The 12,749-nt window shown below is 44.3% G+C and overlaps 1 protein-coding gene across 3 annotated transcripts in view; it reads left to right on the forward strand.

Annotated features, from left to right (window-relative positions):
• The window catches only part of Slc10a7 (solute carrier family 10 member 7), a 231,037-nt gene that overhangs the window by 141,923 nt on the left and 76,365 nt on the right, over nucleotides 1–12,749 (forward strand). For all 3 annotated transcript variants that reach the window (XM_075976517.1, XM_075976518.1, XM_075976520.1), the window contains exon 6: nucleotides 6,076–6,111. In XM_075976517.1, the coding sequence (XP_075832632.1) occupies nucleotides 6,076–6,111 (36 nt within the window). The remainder of the gene's footprint in view (nucleotides 1–6,075; nucleotides 6,112–12,749) is intronic.

Genomic DNA, 12,749 nt, shown 5'->3' on the forward strand with positions numbered 1-12,749 from the left:
TTTTTGATCATTGCAAAGTGATTATCTGGTTGTCCTTTTCCTGTCTGAGGTTATTAGCCCTATGATTGTGTTTGAAGAAAACGATAGCAAGCTTGGGAACCTGTGTGGTTAATTGACCCAGTGTGTTGACTAAGTTCCTGGGCACTTCCTCTGTTGGAAGGCAGCTCTGTCTTGTGTTTTAGTATATTTTTGGAGCACAGACGCAGTCCTCTCCCATGTTCATGACCTTTTCAAGCCTGTTTGATTTGAATCTCCCCAAGGAGAAAGGACTGGCCTGCCTTTCCCCATTACAAAAGATGCTTATTCCCTATTTGAGACAGTATTCTTTCCTAGAATTCATCCCATGGCCCATGCAGGCGTCAGCCTGAGCATCTGCATCTCCTGCTGGACCTGGGAGCAAGGGGAAGGGCACAATGCCTGCTTCAGTGGTGTCTTGAGTGACAAATGCCTTGGCCTCTGACCCCGGAGTCTTGGCTCTTAAGAGAGTTGGCCAAACTCTGTCCTTCTGCCTCCTCCTTTGCTCCCTTCTTCCCTTTGCCACCCTAGTCCCTTCCTGTTTAATTGTCTCACCAGTCTTTAAATGCAGTGCTTCAGCCTACATTCTGTATTCTTTACCTGTGCCTCTCCTCTGCTGCAGGGCCCAACCGACTGTGTGCTGGGGATGCAGTCAGTTGTGTCCGCTGTCCTGCCCCAGCAGTCGGCTTCGGGCCCGTGTAGCCACCTACTGCGTCTCCAGCGCAGGGCCTCATGGACTCCTCACACTTTTCTTGCCCAAGTAAAATGAGATTATTTAACTCCAAGGCCACTTTGGCTGAGTACTTAGCTCTGTGGTGCCCTGTTTAGTCAAGCATCACCTAGCACAGAAAACTAAGGAATTACCTGCTTTCCTCCCTGTCCCTGTCCGTGCACTCAACGAACTGATTTGTCCATCCATCTTCAGGGGTACCCCCCATCATTTGTCTTCTCTTTGTCTCCTTCTCAAAATCCCATCCCCTTAGGTCACATCAACTTCTGCCCAGAGTGTGACAGGTTTCCTCCACTTCAGTCCCCTGCTTTACTCTCTTCTAACCTGTCTGTGACCACGCCGTCACCACGCTGTCACCACAGATTCCTGTCCCACACTCATGGCTGCACAGGCTCTTCTTGCGGTGTCACATCACTGATACGGAGCCTAATGGCCCCCTGGGATGTTAAAGGGCCCTGCATGGATTACATCATGACTCAGCTAAGTCTTTGTGTGCATGTGTGACGGCATTATCCACGTATGACTCAGCTAAGCCCTTGCACACATGCATGAGCCCCATCATCTGTGTATGACATAGCCGTGTCAACACCCTGTGTGCATGCACTAGGCAGCTATTAAAAGCTGGACTCGCCATCTTCCTCTTTCTGCATACTGCTTTTTATGAATGAGTTCCATTGCTGAGAGAGGCATGTTGCAATTCTCTTGCTTTTCCCATGTTTCCTTGTTCATTGGCAAGTGGCTGGATGACAGCATCAGACTTGATACCCTCTCTTGTGGGAGGTCCTTCTGCTCCTCCAGCCAATAGCCGCTGAGATACCAGCCCATTGGGGCGTGGTCTCTCTCCCGTTAAAAAAGCGGCTACTTCCCTTCTTGTGCGCTTTGCTTCCTGCCCCAGTTCCGGCGACTAGACTTCTTCCTGATTGCGCAGGGGCTGTTGTCCTGGGACGGTTATCTGTAAGTTTTTTGCCCTTTAAATAAATACCACCCTATTAATCATAATTCCAAACTGGTGTGGCATTGTTTGTGACTTACGCCTTCAACTCTCTTCCCTTTCCACTGTGGTCATCAGCATATGTTGACTCAGTGACTCACATCACCAGGGTAAATGGCTGTTCGGGAAGTCTTCCAGGAGACAGTGAGAGCCATCACTTCCATAGCTTGAGTTCTCTAGATGTTGCAGCAGAGGCTTTACATGACAACAGCTGCAAGAGACGGGTGGGTGGCTTAACCTTGACCCTTCAAACAGGTCTTCTGTTGGAAGTGCTTTGACTTTCTTTCCACAGTAGAGGAGTTATTTCGGAAAGAGAAAGAAGAAAAAATTAAAGTGAGACTCTTGTAAACCCATGTTTATATGACTTTCTAGCTTTTAGTCTTCGTTGCTATCATATTTTGAATGCACACACTCCCCGCTGTTACCACTGATATTTGCAGAACCTGAGCTTTAAGGGCTGTATTAGCCACACCAAACAGTGGCTCATTTTATAGTTCAGTTCATGTCATCAAAAGACACACTGAGTTCCTCTCTGATTTAACCCTTAATATAGAACTCCAAAGAAATGGCTTAATATTTACTATAAAGATTTTTAATTTAATATATTTATGATTGTGTGTGAGCGAGAGATGGGGGAGGTGGACTTGCCACAGTGAACACTAGGAAGTCGGGACAACTTCCTTGGAGTCAGTTGTCTCCCTCTACCTTTGTATGTTCCAGGCATGCGTCATCATGTCCATGTGACCTGCATCATCAAACAGCGAACACCTTACCCTGAGCCCTCTTTCGGGTCCCTGAAGACTGTATGGTCATCATTCGAAAGTCTGGGTTCTAACGTTAGGGAATCAAGTGTCCTCCACGCTTTCCTTGCCGTGTATAGGGTTCAGCCCCTTACCTTGCATGTGAGGATAATTCTGGTGCAGAGCTCATAGGGTGGTTGTGAAGATTTCATACAATAGTAGACATAAAGTCCTTAGCACAATATCTGACATGAGTGCTTACTAAATATGGGCTGTTATACATTTAGTAATAAATTAGATGACTTCACCCAAACTTAATAGTGCTCATATCACAGCCGATGGCATTGGAGATGACTCAGTTCCTAATAAAACTGAAAAAGAGGGTTCAGCGTTGCCTAATAATCCAGTCGTGGTTAATGAAGTTGAACCACACTTATTAAAAAATAATGAGGAATATTTAAACTTGAATTACAAAGTGCATCCTATCCAGCAAATTTTTAATATCTCAGGACTAAATGTTGTTAGTTCTTGGTAAAACAGAAAAGAAGTTATTGTATAGGTTACTGCCTGTTTGAAATATCTGCCCAGAGAACCCTGCAGATAACTGTGCTCTGCCTTCCGGGATGAGGTCATCTCTGAGAGGCCCTCAGCAACTCTTCCACATGGATGGAGTTCCACAGAAAGGGATGCTTGTGGTGAATCTGCTCTCAGGTGACCAGTGAGTGTAGAATTGGATGATGCTGGCTCATGCCGAACTTCCGCCATCTTTGCAATGTGACCTTGATTTGGGCTGCTTAGCTTTTCAGAACCTTCTTTCCCTGTGTGGAGAGGAGAGCTACAGTGTAACTTCATAGGGGAGGGTCAGTTTGAAAACATACATGAATGTGCTACAAACAAAATAGCATTGTAGGACTCATATTCTTACTGATCCTGGTTAAGGCATCTGGTTAAGGAAGAGTAGTGTGATATGTGATAATCAGGACTCTGTCAACTCTAGTACAAGACACACGTCACCTGAATGACGTGCTCCACCTTTCTCCTACATAAAAATTTCTTACCCCATCACACGTCGTGCGTGTTTCTCAGCAGTGCTACTAAGCGGGTGACAAAACAATTAATGCAAGCTTCTGTTGTATTTTGTTGGCCTTGAGGTGAATAAATGGACAAAGATAAAAACTAGTTAGGTTCTAAGCCAATTCAAATCCTCATTCCATGTGCTAAACTATTAACTTATTATACCTGGGTAGCTTGCTGTTGCACGTAGGGCAGCAGGCCTCAGAGGCCTTGGTGAACTGGTCTGTGTGTGCCCTGTTCACATGTTTCTGTGCTTCTCTGCTCAATTTCTCATGGCTGTAGAGCACCTCCCCTTCCTGAGCGAGCCCTTTTTCCTACCAGATCACTTCCCATTAATTCTCCAACCTCAGCATCTCTTCTACCATAAAATGCCCCGAAGGTAAACAATCACCCTCTTCTCTGTCTCTGTCTTTATGTCTCGTCTCTCTTTTTTTTTTTTTTTTTTTTTTGGTTTTTTGAGACAGGGTTTCTCTGTGGTTTTGGAGCCTGTCCTGGAACTAGCTCTTGTAGAACAGTCTGGTCTCGAACTCACTATGTCTCTTCTCTCACATCAGAATATTTAGCTTTACAGCTCACCCTGTACTGAACTTGTCCCTAGACCGTGCCCAACTAGGCTATTAGCTATTCAAGTATAGGAGCCATGTTGGATTCACCCTTGACCTGCCATGAAGGAGCAGAGCTGGTGTGTGAGTGTCTGATAAACATTTCTAAACACCACCTTGGCCGGGCGGTGGTTGTGCACGCCTTTAATCCCAGCATTCGGGAGGCAGAGGCAGGCGGATCTCTGTGAGTTCGAGACCAGCCTGGTCTACAAGAGCTAGTTCCAGGACAGGCTCCAAAACCACAGAGAAACCCTGTCTCGAAAAACCAAAAAAAAAAAAAAAAAAAAAATACTGCCGTGCAGCTGAGTGGCTCACTTTTACTACATTACTTTGTAAAGCTTGGAACTCCACCCAAATCCTAAACATATTCCAAATCACTGAAACGAAGTAGTCTTTCGGGCCTGGGAGATAGCTTAGTAGGTAAGGCACTGCTGCCACAGCTTTGTGCCCTGAATTTGACTCCAGGACCTACATGGTGGAAGAAGAGAATGGGCTTCTATAACTTGTCTTCTGACCTTCACACATGCCTTGTAGTAGGTGTGTGCACATGCACACACAAAATAAATGTAAGAATAAAATATAGTAGTCTTTATTCTGTATTATTATTATTATCAGAGCCTTGTTGCCTGCAAGACTAAGTATTCTACCTTTGCAGTCCACCCTTAGCCTTGGGCAGTAGCCTTTCTAAGTTCAAATTATTTTGGCTTGGCACATCTAGCCCTCCAAAATATGCTAGTGAGACCTGCTTCATAGAAAACCATGTAATTCACAAGCCATAATATGTGTTTTAATGCAGAGATTAACAGTATGACCCTTAGATTAAAATGCTTTGCTCCCTTTTGACACTTGTTTAAGTTTGCATAATAAACAATAGCCATTCTGTTAGTCAATAGTAAACTAGTCTATATGAGGATATTCACATGAGTATAATCTAAAAAAGTCATTGCCATTATTGTTCACATAGTGTACGTTCTGATGCCATATTCACAACTGTGGAGTAAGAGCGAAGACTAAAGACAGAAGGGACTGTTTATGGGTGAAAACAACAGCCCTTGGTCTCTCTGTCCCCTTTTCTTTCTCACATGCACACACACATTCAGACTCTGAAATTTCAAAGCCTCACAGTGCATTATTAAAAATATGAAGTGCTTTTCCTTATGTAAATCCCAGTGAAGCTGAGAAATAGAGGAAGAACTCAGACACATCGTCGTCTGCTCTCTCAAGTGAAGCCTGTCGTGTTGATTCCCAACTCAAAAGCGTACCTTTAAAGCAAGCTAAATGCGTGTATCCTCCCTCACTGACAAGAGCCTCAAACTGTTCCCTGTCATGGAAGAAAACAAATCTTTTGCTCATTTCTGCCTGGGGGAGGCAGAGGGACAGAGGTGGTCCTGTGTGGCTGGATTAGATGAAAGACTTCCCTTCCACCATGGAGACAGAGTCTAATCAACTGAAATGAGTTTTGAGATCGCAGCTCATTTCCTAGGGGAGATCAGTTCACATTACAAAATCACGACACCTCATTCATCACAGCCGACATGGTCTTTGCTCAGGAGAGGACCCCAACTGGGACTGAACCACCTGTCTTCTCTCAGAAAGGGACACTTTACCCAAACTAGAGTGGAAGGCCTTGAATGAGAAGATTTGCCAACCTTCAGGTTCCACCCGTGTGGGACCTTTGAAACAGGAAAGGGGATTTAGATCTGAATGGAGGACAGGTGAATTTAAGGAGAATTGGGTGGTTGTAACTTGAATGTTGTCTAATAGAAATAACCATTAAGGCGGAATTAACTGATGGTGGGAGAGCCGTCTTTCTCTTCTCAGTTTGTTAAACAGCAGTGACATGACCAGCGTTCCCACCAAAATGGGGGTGGGGGGGGGTATGCTTCCTAGGCCAACAAGTGACCATTCTTTCATTTCTTCCAGGGCATTGTTGTAACACCACTGCTACTGCTGCTTTTCGTGAGTATTTTGATAATGCCTTCCATATCTTTTATTGATGTATTTTATTAACTATCATCTCCTGGACTACAGATGTGGCTGGTAGTTGATGGCTTTCCTAGCATGCACAAGGCCTTTCCTGTATTTGCATCTTAGCTCCATGGGGGAAAAAAGACTTCTCCCCTCACACACTCACACACACACACACACACACGTACACACACACGCGCCTTCTTCAGACCTTCAAGGTCAGTCTTCGGAAGAACACTGAAAACTAGATTCTTCTGTATAACTTGATGACCCATTTGAGCCCCCTCCCAGCGGAGCCCAGAGTATTAACCGTGAGACTCAGAAAATCCCACAGCCTTGCGGTCCAAGGACAGCATCTGGTCCTAGTGATTAGGCCTCCTGCTCCTGGATAAATCATTAATTATCATAAACCAGTGACCTATGGCCCGAATTACACATGTACTGCTTGTCATTTTTTTCTTGTAAAGCTAAGTGATTAATAGTGACCTGGTGTTGGTTGGTTTTTGAGAAAAAGAACCTCGAGGAGACCTGAGGCAGCTGAGACCCCGAAGCTGGTATTCCCTAACCCTGGGAATACTACCACGATGGTCCCGTTTGTAAAATGGAAAGCAGAAACTCCTAATGCAGCCCGCCTCTTAAGGACAACAAAACAGGCCACAAGGGGAAAGGTCAACATGACAAGTAGATACAGGCCACTGAGTAACTCAGCAAAAGTCTGAAAACAAGAAATGCTAATTAACTATCTTATTTCCTTTGGCACTAAGCATATGAGAAATTAGATGAAAGATTATAATAGAAATTAATGTTGTCTCATGCTGAGCAAAGCATATGTAATCATAAATGATACCTAAAATATTTTATGAACTGTGCAGTTTTTCCACACACATCTTCCACATATAAATCATTCCACTTATCACGGAAATGTAGTGGGGATGCGTGTCTGGGAATGAAATGAAGCCGTTTGACTAGCACTATTTGTCAGTGAATTAAAACTATGGGGAAAATTTATTTAATTATAGTATAATTACCCAAGTTGAAATTCAATTAGAGTAATAGAGTGAGGGACTTCATTCCTTACCAGCTGTGTAGGAAGGAGAAAAGGCTAGATATACTATCAAACAGTTGGATTCTGCATCTTTCATGAAAGCCATTACCTTCAAAGTAATAAGCCACAGCCTCACCTTGCCTTCTGAAATGCCGGCTCCACTCTGCCAAGGTCAGAAGAGTCGAGTCAAATCACTTCCCTCAGCAGGATGAACCTCATACATTTGGGCTCCTGCAATTCAGAATGGGCAAGAGTCAAATTATTTGCGTTGTTGAGTGCCTACCAGCACATTAGATGTGAGGAATTGAAATTATCCATTAGTGTTTTTGACCAAGATCTGGCATCCCAAGGGGAACTTACCTGAGCCCTCTGCAGGTACAAAATGCAGGCTAGTCTGAGGTCACGGGGCAGATATAGCACCCAGCACCTAGACTTTGTGCAATAATAGGCTGAATAGCCAAGGTCTTGTAGCTTACCAAATGTGCAGCCCTTATTCCTGTAACAGTCAAGAAGAGCTAGCGGGGGTCGGGGTGTCAATGGTAAAGTGCTTGCCAGGCAAGTCTGAGGACCCGAGTGTGAGTCCCAGAACCCATGTAAAAAGCAGGAGATGAAGACACACACTTGTAATCTCAGTACCAGGAAGGCACATCCCAAACCTCACTGGCCGACCAACCTGGCAAACCAGGGAGCTTCGGGAGAATAACAAGACCCTGTTAAGATAGAGCACACCCAAGAAGTAGTCTAAGGTTGACCTTTGGCCTCCATAGTGTGCACCCACACACGTGCACAGAGTGTGGGGTAGAGTTTCAGCCACAATTAGGTGGTTGAGACCTGGAATGAGTGGTGCCCTGTTTTGATTAAAAACCCAAAGGAGAACCCGCGCCCACCTTCCTTTCTGTCTGCATGTCATAAGACATTGTCTCACTGATAAGTGGGTTTTTTTTTAATTGTTTTTTTTTTGAGCTATATATTTTTCTCTGCTTCCCTCTCTTCCTCCCCACTTCCCTTCTACCCTCGTCCATGATCCCCACACTCCCAAGCTCCCAATTTACTCAGGAGATCTTGTCTTTTTCTACTTCCCACGTAGATTAGATGCTGATGAATGTCTTTTTTTTTTTTTTTTTTGGTTTTTTTCGAGACAGGGTTTCTCTGTGGCTTTGGAGCCTGTCCTGGAACTAGCTTTGTAGACCAGGCTGGTCTCGAACTCACAGAGATCCGCCTGTCTCTGCCTCCCGAGTGCTGGGATTAAAGGCATGCGCCACCATCGCCCGGCCGCTGATGAGTGTCTTAACATCACGTTATTTCAAGCTTTCCACCACTCGGAACTGTGGGCTTGTAGAACTTTAGCTGGTTTGACGTTTCCGTAAGGCGCAACCAGAAGCCCGTGTTTCCCTTCGGAGCAGTGGGCTCTCCCTGTTGGTTTGAAGCCATCATCCCCCATCAGTAGCTCCCCCTGTGTCCTATGACTTTTCACTCAATGTCCGTGGTACACATTCCTTTTGTCCACCTGGCTGTCATACACTTTGTAATGAAAATTTATAAAACACTTGGATTTCAAGTCTTATTTACTGAGCCGAACAAATACTTGAGAGACTTAAAATACAAACATGTCCCAGAAAAGCTATGTATTCTTCTTCTCCACCTCTATTAGGGGCTGACTTGCTGCTCTCAGGGAGATTCATTGAAGTCCTCGCCTTCAACATACTCAGAAGTGGCCTTCTTTGAAAGCAGCCGTTGCAAATGTAATTAGCTCCGATAAGGTCTTAGGGGAAAGAGGGTGGAGCCCTGAATCCAATGTGGCTAGTGTCTTCAGAAAACAGAGACAGAGACACACAGGGTGAACCCCGCTTGACAATGGAGTCAGAGATCAGAGTGCAACATCTGCCAGCCAAAGGAACACCAGGGACTGCTGGTGGCCTTTGGGATTTAGAAGACACAACAGAGGATGTTTCTAGACATGTTTCTAAGGAAACATGGCTGCACTTGATTTCAGAGCCACAGCTATGAGGTAACATTTCTTTTGGTTCAAGCTGCCTAGTTTGTAGATTGTTAAAGAACCCAACAAACTAATAGGAGCCCTGGAAATCATTTAGCATATTTAAAGGTGAAAGCACTTGGTATTTTTCTGGTGAGATCTCAGCCCCTGTGTTACTGACTCTCAGAATACCCCCTTCACTGTCTTGCTCCTCTCAGTCATGTTTCTGCTGCAAACCCTCCTGCCATGGAGCCTTGCAGTGGAGGAAAGCGACGTTCTTAACCCCTATCATTTGTTGCACGTTACTTCCCCTGTCTTCTGCGTAATTGTCTACTTCCTTTGGAGGCTATACCATATATCCACTCTGTCTGCTCTTCCTCCTTGTTACAGCTTTAGAACCCCAAATTTTCCAGCATTATCTGACCAATAGCTCCCTACATGCATGGCACATGCCCAACTCCAAAATTCTTCAAACTCCCTAAAATGACTAGTTTCCCGACCTGGTCATTTTTCCAGTGCCCCTGGCTGTACCCACCCTGCATTCCTCCTTCACTCTCACACCTCACGCCCTCTTAGCCCGTGCCCTCTGGTATAATTCCTCTATTGCAGACCACATTGGCAGTCTTGTTCATCCCCCTTACTGCTCCATATTTGCCACAATTCACCAGTCCTGTTGGCAGCCAGCTCTGCACCTCTTTGCCCATGTACCCAAACGTGCTGGAGCATCTTCAGTGTCCTAAGTGCTCTGCTCCTACATGAGCTCATGACGACGACTGTCAGTAGGCCGACAGTTCAGGTCTGCCCTGCCGCTTTCCCTCCTTGACTCTGGAGAATGGGTTCACATTCTTCTTGGTGTTTTGTATCTCTAATGTCTCTCCTCTTATCAGCTAATGCAGAAAGGAGGTCAGATGAGAGGAGAAACAGAAATTTACACCCCACCTGCATCAGTCACCATAGTCCTTGTATTTCTGCTGGGCTTGTGGGTGGACAGTCTTTGCTCCCACCTGAGTCCAGTCCTCCTCTTGTCTGCTTAAGGTCATAGTTCATGTGCATTTTCTCTTTTCTTCTATATTAACAAATTTTCTCTTATGTAATCATTTCTACTAATGTATTCTATTATATATGTGTGTGTATTTTTTATATATGTATATATATCTTAAATTTTAAACTCCACCTTGTCCCACTTGCACTCCATCTTGTATTTACATAATAAATGTATTTAAATCTGCTCACTGCCTATTCAGTAGTGCAAATTGATCCTCATGTGCCCGGAATTGCCTTCTGCCCTGGATAGAGCAGCAAGCAGAGCAGAGGTGTCCTTACCACCACGGTGGTTATGTCATAGTGGAAAGAAACAACTGAGTAAAAATGCAGTGTGTGTGCTGTGGGTGAGCGCTACAGAGCAAAGAAGACAATTGACCAAGAAATGCAGGGTAGCTAATAGGAGGAGCTTGCTGCTGTCAGCGGTCAGTAAGTTCACACTCCCTGAGAAAGTAGTATTTGAACAAAAGATAAAGAATTGGGTGTTCCTATGTCACCAGTATAGTCAAAACCAAAGACCTGGAGATTTAATTTGAAAGAAACAGGAAATAACTGAATGAATTTTGATAAAGGGAATGGCATCTTCTGGTATTTTTTTTTATTTCCTTTCTTTCTAGACAGTGTCTGACTTTGTATCTTAGGCTAACTTTGAACTCTTGATCCTCCTGCCTCGGGGCCCTGAGTGTTAGGATTATAGATGCGCACCACTACCATTAGCCTGATGATTCTGGACACTACACTGAGAATGTCTAGGTTATAAGATGATGATGGTGGGGACGGGATGACCATTGTAAAGCAAAACAAATTATTAGTTTACTAAGACCAAAGTAGTTGAAAGTCTGGTGGGAAGTAGTTGAAACACAGAACTTGATCAAGTACAATGAAAGGGGTGGAAAGGTCAGGGGTAACTCCACCCCGAGCCTCTGCAGTGTTGGAATTACAGTTGACAGTGAAGGAAGAGCATGGGACTGGGCGTTTTTAAGGCACTCACAGAGTCCATGGTGCACATTTAGATTGAGTTGCCTTCAAGACATCCAGGCAAAGATATAGATAAATGATTGTGCAAATCTGTAATTCACGGTCCAGTCATCATCCTCTCTGTTCATATTGGTCCAATCCAAATCATAAATTTTCATTGGGAAGAACTTAGCATCAAGGACAATTTCAGGTTGAACTAGGGGGGAAAGTGAGGATGGAGGCAAAACATATTACCAAGCTATGTCAAGCTGTAGAATATTGTAGTATTTAAGAGGTCCACAAAGAAGGCCAAGGAATAGTCGTTTTATCTGGGACGTACACCAAGAGGTTTTGATGCTCAGAGTGTACTTCATTCTGTGTTTCAGAAGATGTATGAAGTGGAGTGTGGGTGATGGTTCAGTTAAAATGATCTGGCCACTAGTTTGACAGGATGGTTGTCATTGGGAGCCTTCACAAAAGCTGTTTGCATAGAATTATATAGTCAAAGCCTGGTTGAAGTGTGCTTGGGAAAGAATGGAAGAAGAAACATTAAGAATAATTGATAACATTGGGGTTAATTTTTAATAAAGGATAACAAAGTTAACAAAAGATTGAGAGATTTTTTTAATTGAAAAAAATAATTGCATATTTGTATTAACAAGACCAATCTAGTCATAGAGGGGCATTTGATACATAACTAAAATGAGGGAAAGTTGTTGGACCCATTCTTTGTCTAGAAGAAAGAGAGCCCTGTGCATGGAGGATGAGTGCAGTCTCCCTGTCAGAGAACCCATCTATAATGAGTCATGGTATGTGGGCAGGGATGCAAGAATGTTAATTGATAGGGCTCTGGAGCATAGGTCTTTCCTGACTGTTTTATTTCCTCTGGGAAGTAGGAAATCAGCTAGTAGTGGAGAGTAAGAAACACAAGGAGGCACTGGAGTGTTGGCAAGAGAGAAGGTATGACGTCATTATGTGGGGACTGCACAGTGCATTGATGTGGAGTTGCAGCAGAGTTCCCTGGCTCTGGGCCGTCCTCACCCTCCCACGTTGACTGGACTCCGTCTTGCTTCTTTCCCTTTTGTACCTCCTTTCGTCCCTCCTTCAGCTTCATCAGGTCTCCAGCCAAATGGCATTCTCAGAAAGAGATTTTATATAAAGTAACATATTTCATCTTTCTTGTACCACTATGCTTAATTGTTCTGAATTAGGGTTCTTGAGATATCTCCATCTTCTCCATTACTCTATCTATTTAGAGAAAATTAACCTAAGTGTGTATATATACACGTATGAGGAAAGTTATTATCAGAGCTGGCTTGTGGTTGAGAACATCTGGATGTCCGGTCCTCTTTCGTATGCTCTCTGAAGAAGAAGGGAAGCTGGTAGCATGCTTCAGTCTGAGACTAAAGGCTTCAGACTGCGAGAACCAATGGTGTCACTATCAATCCTACCCCAAATCACAGTCCTGACAACTAAAGAGTTACGGCTACTGGGATTCTTAGAGACCCTTGTTTCCGAGAACAGAAAACGTGTATCCTGGCTCACGGGAGCAGTGGTGCACCTCCTCTGCCTTACTGCTTTATGCAACAGCTCAGTGGATTGGATGCTCCA

The sequence above is a fragment of the Microtus pennsylvanicus genome, chromosome 6, assembly GCF_037038515.1.
Source record: "Microtus pennsylvanicus isolate mMicPen1 chromosome 6, mMicPen1.hap1, whole genome shotgun sequence".
NCBI classification, from domain to species: Eukaryota; Metazoa; Chordata; class Mammalia; order Rodentia; family Cricetidae; genus Microtus; species Microtus pennsylvanicus.